Consider the following 20,462-nt stretch of genomic DNA (forward strand, 5'->3'; position numbering starts at 1 on the left):
CAAAGGGGGGGGGGGTCAAAATCAAAAGTAACACTCAGTATCTGGTGTGGCCACCAGCTGCATTAAGTACTGAAGTGCATCGCCTCCTCATGGACTGCAAGGCACCTGCAAGTTCCCGGACATTTCTGGGGGGGAATGGCCGTAGCCCTCACCCTCCAATCCAACAGGTCCCAGATGTGCCCAATGGGATTGAGATCGGGCTCTTCGCTGGCCATGGCAGAACACTGACATTCCTGTCTTGCAGGAAATCACGCACAGAACGAGCAATATGGCTGGTGGCATTGTCATGCTGGAGGGTCATGTCAGGATGAGCCTGCAGGAAGGGTACCACATGAGGAAGGAGGATGTCTTCACTGTAACACACAGCATTGAGATTGCCTGCAATGACAACAAGCTCAGTCTGATGATGCTGTGACACACCACCCCCAGACAATGACGGACCCTCCACCTCCAAATCGATCCCGCTCCAGAGTACATGCCTCGGTGTAACGCTCATTCCTTCGATGATAAATGCAAATCCGACCATCCCCCCTGGTGAAACAAAACCGCGACTCGTCAGTGAAGAGCACTTTTTGCCAGTCCTGTCTGGTCCAGCGACGGTGGGTTTGTGCCCATAGCCGACATTGTTGTCTGTGATGTCTGGTGAGGACCTGCCTTACAACAGGCCTACAAGCCCTCAGTCCAGCCTCTCTCAGCCTATTGCGGACAGTCTGAGCACTGATGGAGGGATTGTGCGTTTCTGATGTAACTCGGGCAGTTGTTGCTGCCATCCTGTACCTGTCCCGTAGGTGTGATATTCGGATGTACCGATCCTGTGCAGGTGTTGTTACACGTGGTCTGCCACTGAAAGGACGATCATCTGTCCGTCCTGTCTCCCTGTAGCGCTGTCTTAGGTGTCTCACAGTATGGACATCGCAATTTATTCCCCTGGCCACATGTGCAGTCCTCATGCCTTCTTGCAGCATGCCTAAGGCACATTCACGCAGATGAGCAGGGACCCTGGGCATCTTTCTTTTAGTGTTTTTCAGAGTCCGTAGAAAGTCCTCTTTAGTGTCCTAAGTTTTCATAACTGTGACCTTAATTGCCTACCGTCTGTAAGCTGTTAGTGTCTACGACCGTTCCACAGGTGCATGTTTATTAATTGTTTCTGGTTCATTGAACAAGCATGGGAAACAGTGTTTAAACCCTTTACAATGAAGATCTGTGAAATTATTTGGATTTTTACGGATTATCTTTGAAAGACAGGGTCCTGAAAAAGGGACATTTATTTTTTTGCTGAGTTTACATGTACACTCTTAGACAAAAAGGTGCTATCTAGTAATGGAAAAAAGTTTCATCGGCTGTCCCCATAGGATAATCCTTTGAAGAACCGTTTTGGGTTCCATGTAGAACCCTTTCCAGTGAGGGTTCTACACGGAACCCAAAAGTGTTCGACTTGGAACCCCCAAAAAATTATACCTGGAACCAAAATGTGTTCTCCTATGGTGACAGCCACAGAACCCTTTTGGAACCCTTTCTAAAGGGTTTAGGCTACTGATAGTTGGCTACACCTAAGACAGTTAGCGATGTCAATCCATGATGAAAAGGCTGTGCTAATTACTAACCAAAGAAAATGTAAAGATGGAATGAAAGATGAAATGAAAGTGTCCAGATGAAATTAGAAATGGAAAACTATCTACAGGGTAAACAAAGTGTCTGGGGTGGGGAAAAAATCATTTGAAATGGTGTTGTAATTCTAGTTTGTCATGTGTGGTTGCAATATCCCTTCTCATGTGGACCTATTGGGCTTGAAGACTAGCTTTGTAACCACTACCCTGCATGCTACCCATGCCTTTCCTACAATGGAGAGCTTTATTTTCCTTTGAAAATGTAGTTTGGATCTTTCCTGAGGGAGATGTCGTATCACCAAGGGGACCATGACAGTGCTTTGAATCTTGCGAAAATTCTGTTTGACCCCGTGACAGAATCACTGTAGAGTCTGTGTAAGTGCAGGAAATCACTGTGTGATGACAATGCCATATGTGATTAGACATAAACTCACTGTCTCTTAGCTACAGAATACAGCCTTTGTCCTCAGACAGTAACATTATTGACTGTTATAATGGTGGTATGCCTCCCTTGAAAGGGGGATTTTAGTAAAGTATTTAAATAATTATATTTATATAATTATAAATAATAATCATTAGTGTTAGTGTGAATATTTTGATTGTGAATGTTTTGTGTATGATTGGTTTCCCATCACAAATACATTCAATAAAAACATAGATTTGCATAATTATTTATATTATATGTGTAAATGTGTGTGTGTGTAAGTGTGCACATATGTGCATGTGTGAACCAAGTGGGGCTGGACAGCCACTTTCCCCCAAACTGTTAACCTTGGTCTTGATCTTAGTCAAAGTATCCCTGCCTGTTAGCCTCTAGCAAATGTGTTTCCATGGATACTCAGGGATTCACATCCAGCACAATACACAGACCCTCATGTGTGACGCCGATATTGTTCCTCTCACACAAAGTGCTCACTTTGATGTGCGGTCCTCTTTGCTCAGTGTCAGTCTCAAAACAAACTGGGCTCTCCATGCTACGCTGAGACCCAGCTATCACCATGTTTTGTGAATGGGACCTTACCTTAATAAAAGATAATTCATTTGATATTAAGGGCTGATTCTCTGTGAAATGTTAGGGTGGATTTAAAAAACACACCAAAGAGCTACCCAACTTTGATCATCATCTATGTTGATTTGTGTTGGGCAAAACATTCAATTCATTCAAAGACCTCTGATTGGTTTCAGCTATAGGGGTGGAGTAGCTAGGGCCCCCTTTTCCCTACATCGTTCCAGATGCTACCCAGTTGCCATGACAACATGGTGCCACATACAGGAAAACCTTTGATTGACAGACATGCTCCCTGCCAACGGCAGTTAGCGGCCACAAAACAATACAGGGAGGAAGTCAGCCATTAGTCTGGTTACAAGTCTTTAACCTCTCCTTGATCTCTCCAGGGATGCAATGTTTAGATCTAGCTATGCCTGTGTGTGTGTGTGTGTGTGTGTGTGTGTGTGTGTGTGTGTGTGTGTGTGTGTGTGTGTGTGTGTGTGTGTGTGTGTGTGTGTGTGTGTGTGTGTGTGTGTGTGTGTGTCAAGAGCAACACATTTTGGTAAGCTATATTATATGACAGCAGCCCATTCACCAGAGTGGATGTGTCATTTATTGATAATGACTGTGAGAGGAAAGAGAGGGAGGAGGGGGAGGATGGCTTAATATATTTCAATCCACACCATTGGAAAATGAATGCTTTCAATATACGTTATATTATTTTATATATTTACAGAAAAATATATATCAAAAAGTGGAACAGGGAGGGTAGTATGATTTATCTAAGCTCATTTTTTTGTGTAGCCCTGAACAAATGTGACATTTTAAATAAATTAAATGCCCTTTCTATACATAGGCCTATGTAAATCTATAATAAAAACTAGATCTACAGGGAAACAATAACACACACACAAACTTGACCACAAAGCAATTGAGTATGATACAGATCAAGGTTGGTGTAATAATCCTGTAGTTTTGTGCCCCCTTCTGGTCATTCAGGTCCCATTCAAAAAACATGGTGATAGCAAAATGAATCACTATAATAGTAATGGAAGACCATAACATGTATCAACAGACGTGGCATATTGTAAGACAACCACACTTGTATCATCCCAACAATGTGTTCATTTTGTGCTCAGATATTTTTGTAGTTGACTTAAAAGCCCTGGTTATCCATAGCATAATGAAATCAAAACAATTAGTTGATTTCAGAACTAAACATCAACCTATAATGTCCCACTTGACAAAGCCAGTTTTCATAATTTCACTCCCTTGGTTCAAGGCCTCCTCAGAGTCTTTGAAGAGAAGCTGACTAAGCAAAGCCATTAAATTCCATATCTGTAAATATGATATGCCACAAAACTCCATTATTATCTGTGCTGTCCCTGCTACAGAGCTGGTAGGTAGGGAAGAGTGGATCGAGACACTGGTGAAATAGTGTGATTGATGGCTTCCCATTAGATAGTGTGTTATCGCTGCAGGTGGAGAGAACCATACAGCCACTGGGTTATAACACAACACATTACCTGCTACAGTCTCCAGCAGCCTCAGATGTTTAAATAAAATATAGACCCTATCATGAGATGCTCATTCCCTGCTCCAGGCACTCTGACTAGCTGATTTCACGTCAACCTTGATTTGCACAACACTCCCACTCAAGAAACACATCTAGTATTCATATTATCTAGCTGGAGTTTCAGTTCCCTGCAGGAGCTCGCAGCAATGTACTGTAGCTCTCTGTTCAATCATCTCAGTCGTGGATAATATCTGGTGTAGCCTAGCAATTGTCAATTTTTTAAAAATTTCTTCCTGGTGCTCCCGGTCAAAGTGATAGACTCTGTCCTGCATTTCCTCAACAAATGATCTCGCACTCGATGGCAGACCTTGACCACAGAGAAATCAATATCTCACCATTAAAATCTATTAGAGTTAGGGCAGCAGCTGTCAGAGGTTCCACTATCACATGGCCACAACATTAAAATCTTACACTGGCCATACATGAGTAATCAATATACAGTAGTTCACAGATCATTTGTGGTCACTTTCGCAGCCGTGATGGATGTCTGTGGAGCCCGTGATTCATGTGACACCGTTTAACAGGATTCTGCTCCAATTTAGACGGTCATTCCTCAGAGACATACAGGCGACGTGGTAGTGCAGCCCACACACTTTCAATTTCACTGAGACATTATGGATTTTGTGCCCTGCCATGTGTGAAAACACCTCAGTGTGCAAGGTTAAATCTTGTCCTACAGTTTTCAAGTGATGAGCAAATGCAACAACCAGTTAACAGCAGTCTTGCTTTGAGGGGTGTTGGGACACAACTGTACCACACTGGATCAGTGTAATATGGTACTACTGGGTTCAATACCAGCTACACTGGTGTCAGAAGTGGGAATAGCTAATATGTGGGCAATGTAAGGTGAAGGTTTCAAAGGAATGTGTTCTGACAACAGCTCTCTACTACTCACTATACACTACCATGCTAAGGAGCCTGTTGAATGGTTGGGAAAAGAGCCATCTTACTTCTTCCTTGCAGTGTATCGGATCGCTCTCAAACTTGCCTCCTGACCCTCAGTCTCTGAGAGGAGATAATTACTTGTCAGGAATAAATAGATATTAATGAATTCATTAGCAGGAGGGAGTTTAGCTTTCACAGCACCACTTTCTGCTATGACACATCACATTATTGTTTTAGCTAGTAAGCCTTGAACAATAACATTCACACAGTAAATTGCCTCATACAGGTTTTACTTCATACAGTAAAACCCAAGAAAAAGACATCCATACATGCTGGAATTTAGCAACCATGCAAATGAAGGACTCAACTCCAGATTATTCCTTTCGTATGTCTATATAAGCCTGTTATTGTGGGAGGCTGGTGAAGACATCCATCCACATTAGCAGAAGACACCAGTTAGATTGGCCAGCCTTGCCATAGCAAGAACTGTATATTTGGACTGGAGCACTGGTACAGTATGTTCATGTCAATACACATTCATCTAACCATGTAGAATAGCCTAAGCATCATGATCAAGTGTTTGTTAGAGATGAAAACATCCCAGCTCAACCAGATAATCCTTCCACTTCCTGAAGAGATGCATTAAATAAAACCTGTTCAATCATATTTCTATAAAAATTCACCATAGCTTTAACGCTGACATGCTAAGACATTCAAGTTAGTTATCATAATATTGATCTGTCTTCCCTATGCAGTCATTGGCAGGTTGTTTGCATTACCATATCCAGTAAAATTAATATTTGACAAAAACACTGCACACTTCTAAAAACATTGAGCCTCCTCTAATTCAACCCTTCATGTTACATATTGAATGTAAAGTTTTTCCAAAAGTATTTTTTTTTTAATCACACAATTTCAAGATATAGGAAGCCATCCCTTATTAATTGCTCTCTATTTCCAATAATACTTGGAAACGAGAACTGAGGTTCCTAAACTCTAATTCAAATACAACTGCATACAGAAATGTAACACTTTATTATATCCGTTTAGCGAATCAAATGTTCTATTGAAGCCAGTTCAATTATTGTCTGTGTGCTCAATGTGCAGTTTTTCTAGAGATAAATCAGATCAAGCCCAAACTGTGCGATGTAGCAGGGAGTTATAGTTTCCAACAAGCAAATATTCTACATAGATTAATGCAGAAACTTGGTAATTAACTACAATGACCCATTCCACACCTACTTGTCAGGTTTGTGTGTTTATTTTACCCCCGCTATGCTAGTGTGGGGCAGACACGGAGGGAGAATGGCAATTGAGAGGGATAGATAGCAGTTGATTCGGGAGGTATCTTTACCTTAAAATGCATGATCTAAGTGCCTGATAGTTGGTATTCAGTCTTCAAAGTAAATAAGGCATACTTTTATGAACTACTAAAATAGTGATTTTGTTAGACATCAGCTCTATACAGATGAGATGATGCTTGGAATTAAATAAAAGTCATAAAATAAAACAAATGTAATATACACAACTGAAATATTTTTGTAAAGTAATGTGAAAAAATGTTAATAGGTGATATGCAGTAACGGACAGCCATCAAGGGACATTTACTATTTTATTCTGTTTTACAGCATTCAGCCCACAACGCATTTAACGTTGAAAAATAATCAAAACCGAAAACTTGGATGGTTTATATTTTTACAATCAAACCAAACTCAATAAGCACTAATAGCTTATCAGCAGTACCTCTGACCCAAGAACCACTGCTGATGTGGAGTCTTGTGTGCACCTGCTGGATGGACAATGAAATAGTTAGCCTGGTCTCTGACTTGAACTGATCGGGGTTTAGGTCAATTCGGTTTTCAATTCAGGAAGTGAAATTTGCCCATAAACTTCTGAGCATTTTATTATTATTATTTTTTACAAAAACAGTCATTTTAATTTCAAATGAACATTGAATGGACCCAAAATGGGCAGGTGTAGAAAAGCAGGTGTAGGTAAGGTTGTTTGAAATACCAACTGGACCCTGTATGCCAGTTGCCTTGATATCCCGCTAGGATGTCACAAATAAGTGCAGCAATAAACACTTCACCCCTTCTCTTGACTGCCAGCAAAGACATTATCCACATGTAACACATTTTTAAAAACGACTATATGTATGTTTATAATTGTACATTTTAAAAGCATGAAATAAATGTATATAGATTCTACTAATGTATCAAGGATATAAGGAATGGATGAATAAAGAAAATAATTCAGATAATCCTGTGTGTAAGTCTGTTTGGCACGATGGAGCCAAAGGTTTCACACCACTGGTGCTGAGGTGCCCTGAACAGCAGTAGAGTGACACTAATATTGGTGCCTGTTGAGTTGCAATCACAGATTGCGTTGTAGATTGAGCCTACCTACCACACACACACACACACACACACACACACACACACACACACACACACACACACACACACACACACACACACACACACACACACACACACACACACACACACACACACACCATCGGCAATTCTTGTTATTCCTCTCATTAGGCCAGCCATTGAATGCTTATAATAAAGCTATCTGTTGTCCGTCCACCTCGGCCCTAAAGAGGCACAAAGGAATCAACCAATCGAAACAGTCTTGTCCTACAGCACTCAGCAAAACAGAAGCACATAATTGTGCATGACTGCTCCGCCTCCGCCATGATTGACCAATCCCCATCAACGCTGCATACAGATGTCCTTTTACATCCTCCTTTTGGCTTTTTGTTGCAATTTTTAAAAATATTCTGTGCAACAGTTTGATATAGCCAGAAGTTCTTTTAGTCTTGATGAGTCTTTCCTGACATACGTTTGCATTCATACTGGAAAAAAGAACAGGGATAATGTGATGTGCCAGTTGAATAGTCAGAGTAAAAAAAAACTCTGGTTTGAATGAATATATACAACCTATGACAAACTTCTTCATTCAGCATAAAAAAGATCCTCACCAGGGCTAGCTGCCGTCCTATGTTCCCCATGGTTATCACACCAGCGAAGAAGATGCAAGGCAACCAGGAGCGAATGTACAGGAAATCTGGAGAGGTATACCTGGAACAAAACAATAGAACTATTAAAACATAGTACAATCTCAAAATGAGCATGAAAAATCAACAGAAATATCTCCTGCCTCTTGAAAAACAAAATCATGAATTGCAAGTGTCCCTAAAGAAAGATTATTCCATTTAAAATGCAGTTTATACCATGCTGAGATTGTAATTGAGGAAACAAAATGCTCCCAATGTTTAAGTAGGCCTACTCCCTCTGATCAATGTTCTTGAAGTTTGACACACAAAGCTTCAGGCATTCTAAACTAAAAAAAAAAAAATTGGCTCCATGTATACAAAGAGCATTTAAACCTGTCCAACAATGTTATGAATTTAACAGAAGACAATAGCTCAGCCAAGTCTAAGTTCATGTAATACAGCTATTAGATTTAGCTTACTTCAACATTAACTAGTTACAAGCTGCTACTACTATACTTGGGATAATTTTCTTAACTCTTTAGACCTGTGAAATAAAACAGTAGCTAAATTGAATGGATGTCCTAGTCTGATTAAAATCATTGTTGGAAGTTGTCTGAATCCCTTTTGATTTAACTCTAGCTATTGCATTGTAAACATTCATTTGGATAGCTAGCTAGCTACTTCTGTACAAATGGTGTTTTTTCTGTTATCTAAAGAAACATCTGGGAATGTGTTTATGGATGAATTCTCTGTTTTCCTTAAAAATGGTTTCTCTGAGCTGGCGCGCAGTGGATGTTTAAGAGAGACAGTGCTACATAACATCAGCTGCCAGTGCAGTGTCCGTGCGGAATAGGGTCCGTGCGGAATAGGGTCCGTGCGAAAATATGTGCGATTAAAAAGAGAAATGGAGATTAACGGCGGCAAACTTTTTTTACGGCATAATAAATGTAAGGCGTTAATTAAAGTCAACAGACCTTATTATAATATATGCATGTCCTGTAAATTGTACTGTAATGTATTGTAGTAGTACTCACTGAAAGACTCCGTTGTAGACCAGGAGCTGAGTGGACAGAGTGGCCAGCAGGGCGATGACCACCCCCAGGCCAAAGCCGGAGCGAGACCGGTCAAATGTCCACCACAGGCCGATGGACAGGGCAGCCAGCGTCAGGGACAGCTGCACGTTGTTCGCAAAGTCCACTTTCTGAGAGAGGTTAAGGACAGCTGAGCTTGTAGTAGGATAGTCCACACAGAAACGATGGTTTCTACTCAGAGTAAGGTGCTTTCTTGTAAACAGAATATCACATTTAAAAAAACACACCTTTTTTAGCTTGGTAATCTTATTGTTTTACACATCCTTTGTTTTATGCACTTTATTCATCCCCTTTATTGCTTCATTTTATTTTACTTCATTAATTTGATTGTAAAGTGTGTTGCTATTATAAACACACTTAAAGTTTGATTTGAATGGGGAAGTGTCATGGGATGCTTTTGCCCCATGGTTTTTACGCACATCTTGTATTATGGTATGTACATCAATTCAGTGAGTGTCAGGCAGGCAGGTAGGCCTAGAGGATACAGCGCTGGCATGGTTGATGCCAACGAACACGGCCACACAGCGCATCACACTGGACCACTCCCGCTTGAACTTGTGGGGCTCGCCGAGCCTACTGTCAATGCATGGATACAACAGACCGATCATTGCTGGGAGAGAGCGGTAGATGGAGAGAGAGGAAGGGGATTGCAGGGTGAGATGGCGCAGAAATAGGGAGAGGATCAGAGATCAGCAATCAGCTTTATTGCTGCAGCAGCAATCCTTGACGTACATTCCTGTTAGTATTGTTGTGGAGAGAAAGGCTGCCATGCCAGCCCAGCACATAGCATCAATGCTATTCTGACAAAAAAAACATTTCAGGTTAGCCCCCTTTGAAAGTTATAGGTTCAATAATACACAAGAACTGTACAGACAAGTAACTATGTACAGTAAACGTGAAGTGCTGCTCTGGTCTTGACTAGTCAATAAAACCCAATAGCTACAGCATGATGCAAACAGCCCAGTGTGCAGTAACAGCGGAAACCTCCAACTCCCCCAGGCTGAGCAGTGGAGCATGGGAGTCTCAGTCTCAGGGGGAAACAGGCCTGGGGCTGTTGTGCCCATCTACTGGTCCACTAGGGAATAGCAGCTACATCTACTCTCTGTGCTGCAAACCCAGGGGACAACAATTTAATCATTATAGAAATCAAGTCTGGCGGGCAAAAACCTGTGTGTGTGTGTGTATGTGTGTTCGCCCTACCCGAGGCGGTTCCACAGCAGGGCGGCACCCACCAGGCTGACGAGAAGATGCTACTGATGACATCAGGGGGGAACAGAGTGACATTCCTCTGTACCTGCAGCAAGAGAAAACAATCAGGAACTACTTTAGTACTCTGTCACCTTCAATGTTTTCTTGACCAAGAGATGTATCATTAAAAGACAAAAACAAACATGGTCCACCTGCAGCAGATTGAGCACCAAAGCCAAGAACACTCCTATAGAGAACAGCATGAACCCGCGGATCCCCAGATTGGTGTTTCTGTTTGTGATCACCGCGATGTACGGTCCTCTGGAAGGAGTAGTCTGACCGGCCCCGGGCGGCTGCTGGTCGCTGACCACTGTAGAGTCGGCCATGGCTGCCAAGGCCGGAGCAACCGTGGACGCCAGGACAGGAGGAGAAAAGGGAAACGCTAACTTTATCCTCAAGTGATCGTACTGTCCACTGACATCACCAACACCCTGAAACACAAGAACATATTTATGTATATTCAAGTGTGGCTAAAATCCAACAACCAACCACAGACAGCCCAGAGGTGTGGACTGTGAAATCTGTGAGCAAGAAGTGCAGATGCAAAGTTTGGTAACAGAATGACAGTTTGTGCTGTTTATACCATCATTCTGTCACCAAACATTGCATCTGCACTATTCAAAATGGGTCTTTGTAAAAAAATAAAATGAAAAGTCATCCTTGTGCATAGAGTTGTATGTTTAGTCGTCCCCCAAGAAGAAATTGGGGAGGGCACAATGGATCTGTCTCCATCCAGCCGTACGTTAATCACAGGCAATATCATAGCACTGGCACGATGACGACGAAACTTGGGTGAATGACGCATCTTGCCATAGAGATCCAGCAATTACAAAATTATACTGATTGGCCAGATGGTGGCGCTATAATAAGTTTTAAAATGCTACTTTTGAAAGGTCATGCCCATCACCCTGATTGACCGAAGTCATGAAATTCAGTACATAGGTCCCTCTCACAATGAACAAATTTGCCACCGGGACCCCTCAAAGACAGACTCTCCACCATTTTGAATTGAGAAAAAAAACACACTTAAAAATACTAGTCTTCTGGCACCGAATGACCAACCTGCACAAACCTTGATATCTTGTATCTACGTACAAAGGTCTCAATGCAATTTTTTCTAGACTAATACCTAAAACAGCTTCTATTGACCAATAAACATTCACAAGGGGGTGTGGTCTGGCACATAAATGCATATAAAGCAGTCAAGGATATTCATATTGTAACACCTTTTGTTAGACTTGCAAAAACATTCTTATCGACCACCCGGTGATGCTCTAACGGGCATGTTTATCTCTTGATCTGTGACTCAGAGCTCTGAAACATGGCACACACGCTAACGGTAATATAAATGTATTTAATCCACTCGATATCAGACACCACTGCCCCGATTTTGACTAAATTTGGGTAAAAGTCTTGTCATAAAGAGCTGGTATTTACAAAATTACATTGATTGTCCCAAGGGAGCCTTCAGAAGTATTCACACCGCTTTACTTTTCCACATTTTGTTGTGTTACAGCCTGAATATAAAATTGATTAAATGGAGAATTGGTCACTGGCCTTCACAATACCCCATTATGTCAAAGTGGAATTATGCTTTTAGAAATGTTTACAAATTCATAAAAATGTACATGTCGAGTCCATAAATAGCAACCCCTTTGTTATGACAAGCCTAAATATATTCAGGAGTAAAAATGTGCATAACAAGTCACATAAGTTGCATGGACTCACTGTGGGCAATAAGTGTTCCGCATGATTTATCTCTGTACCCAACACATACAGAAAATTGTAAGGCTCCGCAGTGGAGCAGTGAATTTCAAACACTTATTCAACCACAAAGACCAGGGGGATTTTCCAATGCCTCGGAAAGAAGGGCATCTACTGGTAGATGGCAAAAACAAAAGAAAAGCTGACATTTAATTTCCCTTTGTGCATGGTGAAGTTATTTATTACGCTGGGTGGTGCATCAATATACCCAGTCACTACAAAGATACAGGTGTCCTTCCTAACTCGGTTGCAGGAGAGGAAGGCAACTGCTCAGGGATTTCACCACAAGGCCATTGGTGACTTTAAAACAAACAGTTAGAGTTTAATGGCAGTGATAGGAGAAAACAGACGATGGATCAACAACACTGAGTACATTTACATGTGCAGGAATAATTAAATATATAGTAATGTAAACTCCTTATCTTTACATCGGTGTAAGGTCAAAATCAAAGTAAGCATATGCCGATTTAAACACCTTGATTCTGAGCAATCTTTCAAATTATTAGGACATGTTAACACCTTAAAAATTGGCGTTCAAGCTGTTTATTTGATCTGCAAATGTGCTAGCACTGGTAGCGCAAACCTCCCTCTGTAGCGCGACTGAAGGGAGTTCGGAACCACTGAATGTATGCATCTTAGAAATAATTCACATACAAACGTTATGTCCGAACTCAGAATCAAATATACTTTCCTATCAATAACATGGTCGCTGTGGTAGAACGTTTATTTTGTGGAGCGATTTCCTGCATTTATGAAAGCGCCATCAAGCAGCTGGATTTCAGATGTGTCCATATAAAAACAGGATTATTAGGGAAATCATTCTTTGTGCAAAAATCTGACTATCCATAATAAATCACATTATGTGTGAACAAAAAATGTGGGAAAGAAATTAACTTTATGTCCTGAATACAAAAAGTTGCGTTTGGGGTAAATCCAGAAACACATCACTGAGTACTACTGGTCATAATGTCAAGCATAGTGGTGGCTGCATCATGTTATGGATATGCTTGTCATTGGCAAGGACTAGGGAGTTTTTTTAGGATAAAAATAAACAGAATAGAGCTAAGCACAGGCAAAGTCCTAGAGGAAAACCTGGTTCAGTATGCTTTCCATCAGACACTGGGAGGCAAACTCACCTTTCAGCAGGACAATAACCTAAAACACAAGGCAAAATATACACTGGAGTTGCTTTCCAAGACGACATTGAATGTTCCCGAGTGGCCTAGTTACAGTTTGGACTTAAACCGGCTTGAAAATCTCTGAGCATGAAGATTTAAAAAAAATAATGTGCAAATATTGTACAATGCAAAACTCTTAGAGGCTTAACCCAAAAAAATAAACTGTAATCACTGCCTATGGTGATTCTAAAATGCATTGGCTCAAAGGTGTGAATACTTATGTAAATCAGATATTTTGTTTTTCAATACATCTAAAACATGTTTTCACTTTGTCATTATGGGGTATTGTGTGTAGATTGATGAAAGAAAACATGTTCAGGCTGTAACACAAAATGTGGAATAAGACAAGAGGTATGAATACACACGTGATCTGACACCACTAGCCAGATTTTGACGAAACCTGGGTGAATTATGCATCTTGCCATAGAGATATTTAATTAAAAAAATTACGCTGACTGTTTGCTTTCATACAACCAGCTGTCATAAGACACACAACTTACTTCCCATGCAGTCACAAGCTGCATTATTCCTGGGGGACAACATGTTTAATGTTGCCTTGTTTAAAATTTGAAAGTGATTGGTGTTTGTTTGACAAACATTTTAAGGTGAAGAATCTGAGTCTCAGCATCCCTCTTACTGTGGAATTTCCCCTGACAAGCTAGTAAATTGGGCCCCACAGTGGAGTCGTCATGCAAGACTACAAATCGCTGTAAGCTCCAGCATGTCATCTTTCGCAGACAGCTTTGCTAACAGGTATTGGGTCAATTTAAAACTTGCACAAGACAGTTCACAGAAATTTAATTTTTAAAGAAACGTGCCACATTTGGCTAACAGATAGTTAATCCAGAGATTCTTAAAATTGCCTCAATTTGGCAGTCTCATCCAGATCATTATGGCATTTGTAGTTATGATAGCCACAATTGGCAGCTAATTAGCGTTTAATTTTGGGGGGGGGTAAATACAGGTGAATATATTGATAAAAGTCACCTTGTCCCAGAGATTTACACAGTTATCAAAACTTCACACCAGGGTAGACCAACATGGAACACAGCAACGTATGGTGGAACAAATGACTGGAACCATTTCCCTGTTTGACCGCTAGGTTTTATGGGTATTATTATTATTAGACTCAATGTGGTAATCTATGTTAATGCCTTAACTAGAATATTCATATTCTACAGTTAATTTCTTTATAGACTCTAGGGAAAAATCTAATTGCATTTGTCACATGCACCAAATACGACAGGTAGACTTTACAGTAATTTAGCTTTACATACACCAAACCACACACACACACAGTACATGGCCACTGGTACATACCCCTTCAAATGAGTGAATTCTTCTATTTCAGCCACACCAGTTGCTGACAGGTGTATAAAATTTGAGCACACCGCCATGCAATCTCCATAGACAAACATTGGCAGTAGAATGGCCCGTACTGAAAAGCTCAGTGACTTAACGTGCACCGTCATAGGGTGCCACCTTTCCAACAAATCAGTTCATACAATTTCAGCCCTGCTACAGCTGCCCTGGTCAACTGCAAGTGCAGTTATTGTGAAGTGGAAACGTCTAAGAGCAACAACGACTGAGCCGCAAAGTGGTATGCCACACAAGCTCACAGAAAGGGACCGCCGAGAGCTGAAGCGTGTAGTGTGTAAAAAGTATCTGTCCTCAGGTGCAACACTCACTACTGAGTTCCAGTACAAGAACTGTTCGTCTGGACTGGAGCCTCATGAAATGTCCATGGTTGAGCAGCTGCACACAAACATCAGCTGGAGTGGTGTAAAGCTTGCTGCCATTGGGCTCTGGAGCAGTGGAAACGCGTTCTCTGGAGTGATTAATCATGCTTCACCATCTGGCAGTCCGACAGATTAATCTGGGTTGACATCAACCCCATGAAATGGGACGACGACTGCGAGCCAGGCCTAATTGCTCAACATATCAGTGCCCGACCTCACTAGATACTCGTGGCTGAATGAAAGCAAGTCCCAGCAGCAATGTTCCAACAGTGGAATGCCTTCCCAGAAGAGTGGAGGCTGATATAGTAGCAAAGGGGGACCAACTTCATATCAACGTTCATGATTGTGTATTGAGACGTTCAACGAGCAGGTGCCCACATACTTTTGGCCATGTAGTGTATGCTTAGCCTCAGAAAATGATTGAACACGTTTGCCATATGGCTCGCTACTTTAATACCTAGCTACCTACATGCATGCATAAACGTTTCATCTACGAACTGAGAGTTGATATAATCGTAACGTGCGTCTGTATTTGCAGAGCAACGTAACGTTAGTAAGCTACCTAGTTAACTCGTTGTGATGACCTTAGCTATCTAGCTACTGTAACGCTAGAAGATAGCCAGCCAACTACTGTAGCTAGCTGGCATTATACTTTCCAAAACACAATGTTGGATACAAACAACTACTAGCTTACTATATCGTGTAAGATTACATAGTCGATTTTGTTACTTAGTAATTTGTACATAGTTGATTGACGATAATCACATTTTGTTGATAAGCATAGCTGGCTGACTAGTTAGCTAGCCAGCAAGCTTCGTCAGTCAGCTGATGTGACTGATATCCACAAGCTATTTGCCTTAATTAAAATAAGGAATCTTACCTTCAACGTTTCAAAAGTATATTTTCTAAAATGGTAAAGTACACATTCCACGTTATGTTTTTATGTAGTTAGCAGGAAGGAGTTTGAGACCTAGCTTCGAAATTAACCTTCTCGCTAACTTCCGATGAACCGGCTTGGCACTGGCTAGGTGCCAAACCAATCAGCTCCTAAAACCAGAGATACTTTCAAGGAGATGAGAAACTTAATTGAAATCATGTTAACAGCAACTGTGTGCGTTGCCCGTGCGTCATCAATGGGCCTCACAATGCATTCTGGGCTATTCTGGCACAAGGAGAGCTGTCCTTCAAGGGTTGAATGGGAGTCAATTGGGTGCAAGCTCAAAACCCCAATAAAAAATAACAACATTATAAATATTTTCCAAGATATGAGACAATTAACTTGTTATCTGTAATATTCGATAGCTTTAGAATCGTTTTATTACGCACTTTCAAGGAAAATAGTCAGATTTCTCGACTCATACCCTGACTTTGAGAAGGCACTGCGTGACGACACGCTTAGCAACCTGGTGACGTAAAATGACAATGTCAACGCGATTGGTCGACAGTTTGCTGGGTGGGGCGTTTAACGTTCCACCAGTCATTTCTCAATGAGGTATCCATCTCCTTTCTCTAATATCTCTGCATGTGTACCATGACGTAACCTCTCATGTACACACTGACCAACCGACACGTTGTTCTTAAACAATGTTCAGCGCACAGGAGGTTGGTGGCACCTTAATTGGGGAGAACGGACTCGTGATCATGATTGGAGCGGAATAGTTGGAATCGTTCCATTTGCTCCATTTCAGCCATTATTATGAGCTGTCCTCCCCTCAGCAGCCTTCAGTGGTTTAAGTACTTAAGTAAAAAATACTTAAAAGTACTACTTAAGTAGTTGTTGGGGGTATCTGCACTTTACTATTTATATTTTTGACAACATTTACTTTTACTTCACTACATTCCCAAAGAAAATAATGCATTTTTCACTCCATACATTTTCCCTGGCACCCAAAAGTACTCATTACATTTTGAATGCTTAGCAGGACATAAGAATTGTCAAATTCACATGCTTATCAAGAGAACAACCCTGGTCATCGCTACTGCCTCTGATCTCCAAATGCTTGTTTGGAAATAATGTCTGAGTGTTGGCCCCTGGCTATCGATAAATAAAAACTAGACAATTGTGCCACTTGGTTTGCTTACCACAATGAATTTGAAATGATTTATACTTTTACTTTGATATATTTTAGCACTTACATTTACATTTGATACTTAAGTATATTTAAAACCAAATACTTTTATAATTTTACTCAAGTAGTATTTTACTGGGTGACTAACTTTTACCCGAGTCATTTTCTATTAAGTTATCTTTACTTTTACTCAAGTATGACGATTGGGTACTTTTTTCACCACTGAAAATGTTCATAATCAAGCGGGAAGGCGTAAATTCATCTTTGGTATTATGGCAAACAAATATCATTGTCTTTGTATCAGCCTATTATTCTGTAGTATGAATTCAGTACACTTTGTGAGAAAAAAACAACATATTTGAACTTTTCTGCAGTAAAATCTCATACCACCACAACATCTATCCTCTGTGATTTACAATCGATTCCATGCGGTACAATTGACAACCATGGCCATGAACGCCACAAAAACAACCCTACTGAAGCACATGTTATTCCTATCACTCTCCATTGGCCTCTGCTATTTTATCTTTATTTAACCTGGCAAGTCAGTTAAGAACACATTCTTATTTTCAATGACGGCCTAGGAACAGTGGGTTAACTGCCTCTTCAGGTGTAGGATGACAGATTTGTACCTTGTCAGCTCGGGGGTTTGAACTTGCAACCTTCCGGTTACTAGTCCAACGCTCTAACCACTAGGCTACCCTGCCACCCCTCTGCCTCTTAAATTAAGAGGATCCCTCTCCCTGGACCCATCCTCTACTACTCTCTTCAGTGCCTCAGCATATGACACCTTCTGTACTACTCCTATCCTGGGAACCTCAACCTGCTTTTCTCTCACCTGACACCTCTGATCTCCAGCACCATGGGTACCCCTACAGTTAACACACTACACAATCCTTTGTCTCATGTCCTCCTGCACACTTCTCACATCTCAGAACCTCCCTCCTACACACTGCTAACACATGACAATAAGCTTGCCACCTAAAACACCGTAATGGATTCAGGACAAAATCTCTCACGGGATAACTGACACATCCTAACTTGACTTGATCTGGTAAAGACGGCATCAAAACTCAGTAGTACAGACAGTGTCTCCTCTGTTTTGCCATGCTCTCCACCACATTTGTGTCACACGAAACAGCAGATGTCACAGACCTTGGGAATCTTCAACTTCAGTTGATCCTCCTCAACACTTAATTAATGCAACTCCAGTTATCACTCCTTTCATTGGAACCCTGCTCTAGAGAGGAAAGCAAGTCACAGTTCTTGTTCCCAGTTGCATGGTGCGGTGCGCACGCTCCCTCTGGTTAGCACGCTCCCTCTGGTTAGCAGAAATGCAAAAAATCATCAAGATTCCACTTAGTTTCACTTGCACCGACCCAACATTTCCCAACCTCTTCTCCACCCAAAATGACACCACATATGGATCTGCCAGAAGGCAAAGATTCATTCTCTCCAAAAATCTCGCTCCCACTGGGTCAGAATCATCTTTGTCATCACCAGGACGAGGCTCAAACTTTGTGGTCTTTACCACACCTGCCACCGTAGTTAATTCATCCTCACTCTCGTCACATTCAATTTCCTTCTGTAGCTGTTCCAAAGTTCTGTGTGATCCACCTCTCCATATTCACTGAAAGCATGTTCCACTTTTCTCACTTTTTCCTGTCTGCCATATTCTCCATGATCAGATATTCCAGAAGGCTTGCGCATTCCCACATTCCATATTTACTTATAATATGTTCCACTTTTCTCCTTTTTTTCCTGTCCACCCTCTTACCCACACCTCATAAGGTGGAAATGAACTGTTGTGAAGTCGTAAATACCAGTTACATGCTTTAAACTTGTTGAGAAACGCTGATTGGCTAATGGCCAACAAGCTCCGTCATCAACCATAAACTAAAAGTACAGCTATCATGTTTGTTATTAAATTACAGTGTTCAAAAACCATATTAATATAATGCTTTAAAAAACATTTAACCGCCGAAAATGCTGTTATCGAGGTAATTTCCTGAGTAGGTGTCGTCAGAGGTCAGCATGTGATGCTAGTAGGAACAAATAAACTCAGAAATGTCCAACTTGTGATGAACTACAACCAGTTAGCAAGTCAAACATTTCCCATTTTCCTAGTTCTGACTAGCGTGTGAATTCGGCATTAGAGAAATTGGAGCTCAGGGATGATAAACGACTCTCCTACTAGTAGCTAATTACCAGTTGGAGTGGCGTTCAAGTGAATTCTTCCCAGTCTTATCTGGTAAATACCACCTTCCCACTTGGTTTTGAATACAGGGAAAGTCCAAGCTCTGCCCAGGTAGGATAAAAGCAAAGCCTGTCTTTGATATATCAAATTATAAAATACACAAAAGTGGTTTAAATTAAAATACATACAATACCAGTCAAAAGTGTGGACACACCGACCCATTCAAGGATATTTCTTTATATTTTACTATAATAGTTAAGCTATGAAAACTATGAAATAACACATATGGAATCATGTAGTAACCAAAAAGGTGTTTTAGATTTGAGATTTTTTAGATTTTAGAGAAGAAAAAAAAACAGATTTTTCAAAGTAGCCACCCATTGCCTTGATGACTCTTGGCATTCTCTCAATCAGCTTCACGAGGAATGCTTTACCAACAGTCTTGAAAGAGTTCCCACATATGCTGAGCACTTGATGGCCGCTTTTCCTTCACTCTGCCATCCAACTCATCCCAAACCATCTTAATTGGGTTGAGGTCAAGTGATTGTGGAGGCCAAGTCATCTGATGCAGCACTACATCACTCTCCTTTGTCAAATAGCCGTTACACAGCTTGGAGGTGTTTTGGGTAATTTTCCTGATAAAAAAACGAATGATAGTCCCACTAAGCGCAAACCAGATGGGATGGCGTATCACTGCAGAATGCTGGGGTAGCCATCCTGGTTAAGAGTTCCAGCAAAGCACCCCCACACCATCACACCTCCTCCTCCATGCGTCATGGAGGGAACCACACATGCAGAGATCATCCGTTCACCTACTCTGTGTCTCACAAATACACAGCAGGTAGAACCAAAAATCTCTCATTTAGACTCATCAGTCCAAAGGACAGATTTCCACCGGTCTAATGTCCATTACTCTTGTTTCTTGGTCCAAGCAAGGCTCTTTTTCTTATTAGTGTCCTTTAGTTGTGGTTTCTTTACAGCAATTCGACCATGAAGGCCTGATTAACGCAGTATCCTCTGAACAGTCCTCGGGTGGGGCCACAGTGTCTCCTGACCCCTCCTGTCTCAGCCTCCAGTATTTATGCTGCAGTAGTTTATGTGTCGGGGGGCTAGGGTCAG

At 41.2% G+C, this 20,462-nt stretch overlaps 1 protein-coding gene across 1 annotated transcript; it reads right to left on the reverse strand.

Annotated features, from left to right (window-relative positions):
* Positions 1 to 7,524: 7,524 nt before the first annotated feature.
* Positions 7,525 to 16,189, reverse strand: LOC124046268 (insulin-induced gene 2 protein-like). Its single transcript, XM_046366445.1, has 7 exons — positions 15,958 to 16,189; positions 10,549 to 10,827; positions 10,349 to 10,442; positions 9,634 to 9,758; positions 9,092 to 9,258; positions 8,043 to 8,142; positions 7,525 to 7,916 (listed from the first exon to the last, which is right to left on the reverse strand). Exons 2-7 carry the CDS (start codon positions 10,720 to 10,722, stop codon positions 7,875 to 7,877), a joined length of 702 nt encoding a protein of 233 aa, XP_046222401.1. The 5' UTR covers positions 10,723 to 10,827; positions 15,958 to 16,189; the 3' UTR covers positions 7,525 to 7,874.
* Positions 16,190 to 20,462: the final 4,273 nt, after the last annotated feature.

This window comes from Oncorhynchus gorbuscha, linkage group LG01 (assembly GCF_021184085.1).
Source record: "Oncorhynchus gorbuscha isolate QuinsamMale2020 ecotype Even-year linkage group LG01, OgorEven_v1.0, whole genome shotgun sequence".
Taxonomy (NCBI): domain Eukaryota; kingdom Metazoa; phylum Chordata; class Actinopteri; order Salmoniformes; family Salmonidae; genus Oncorhynchus; species Oncorhynchus gorbuscha.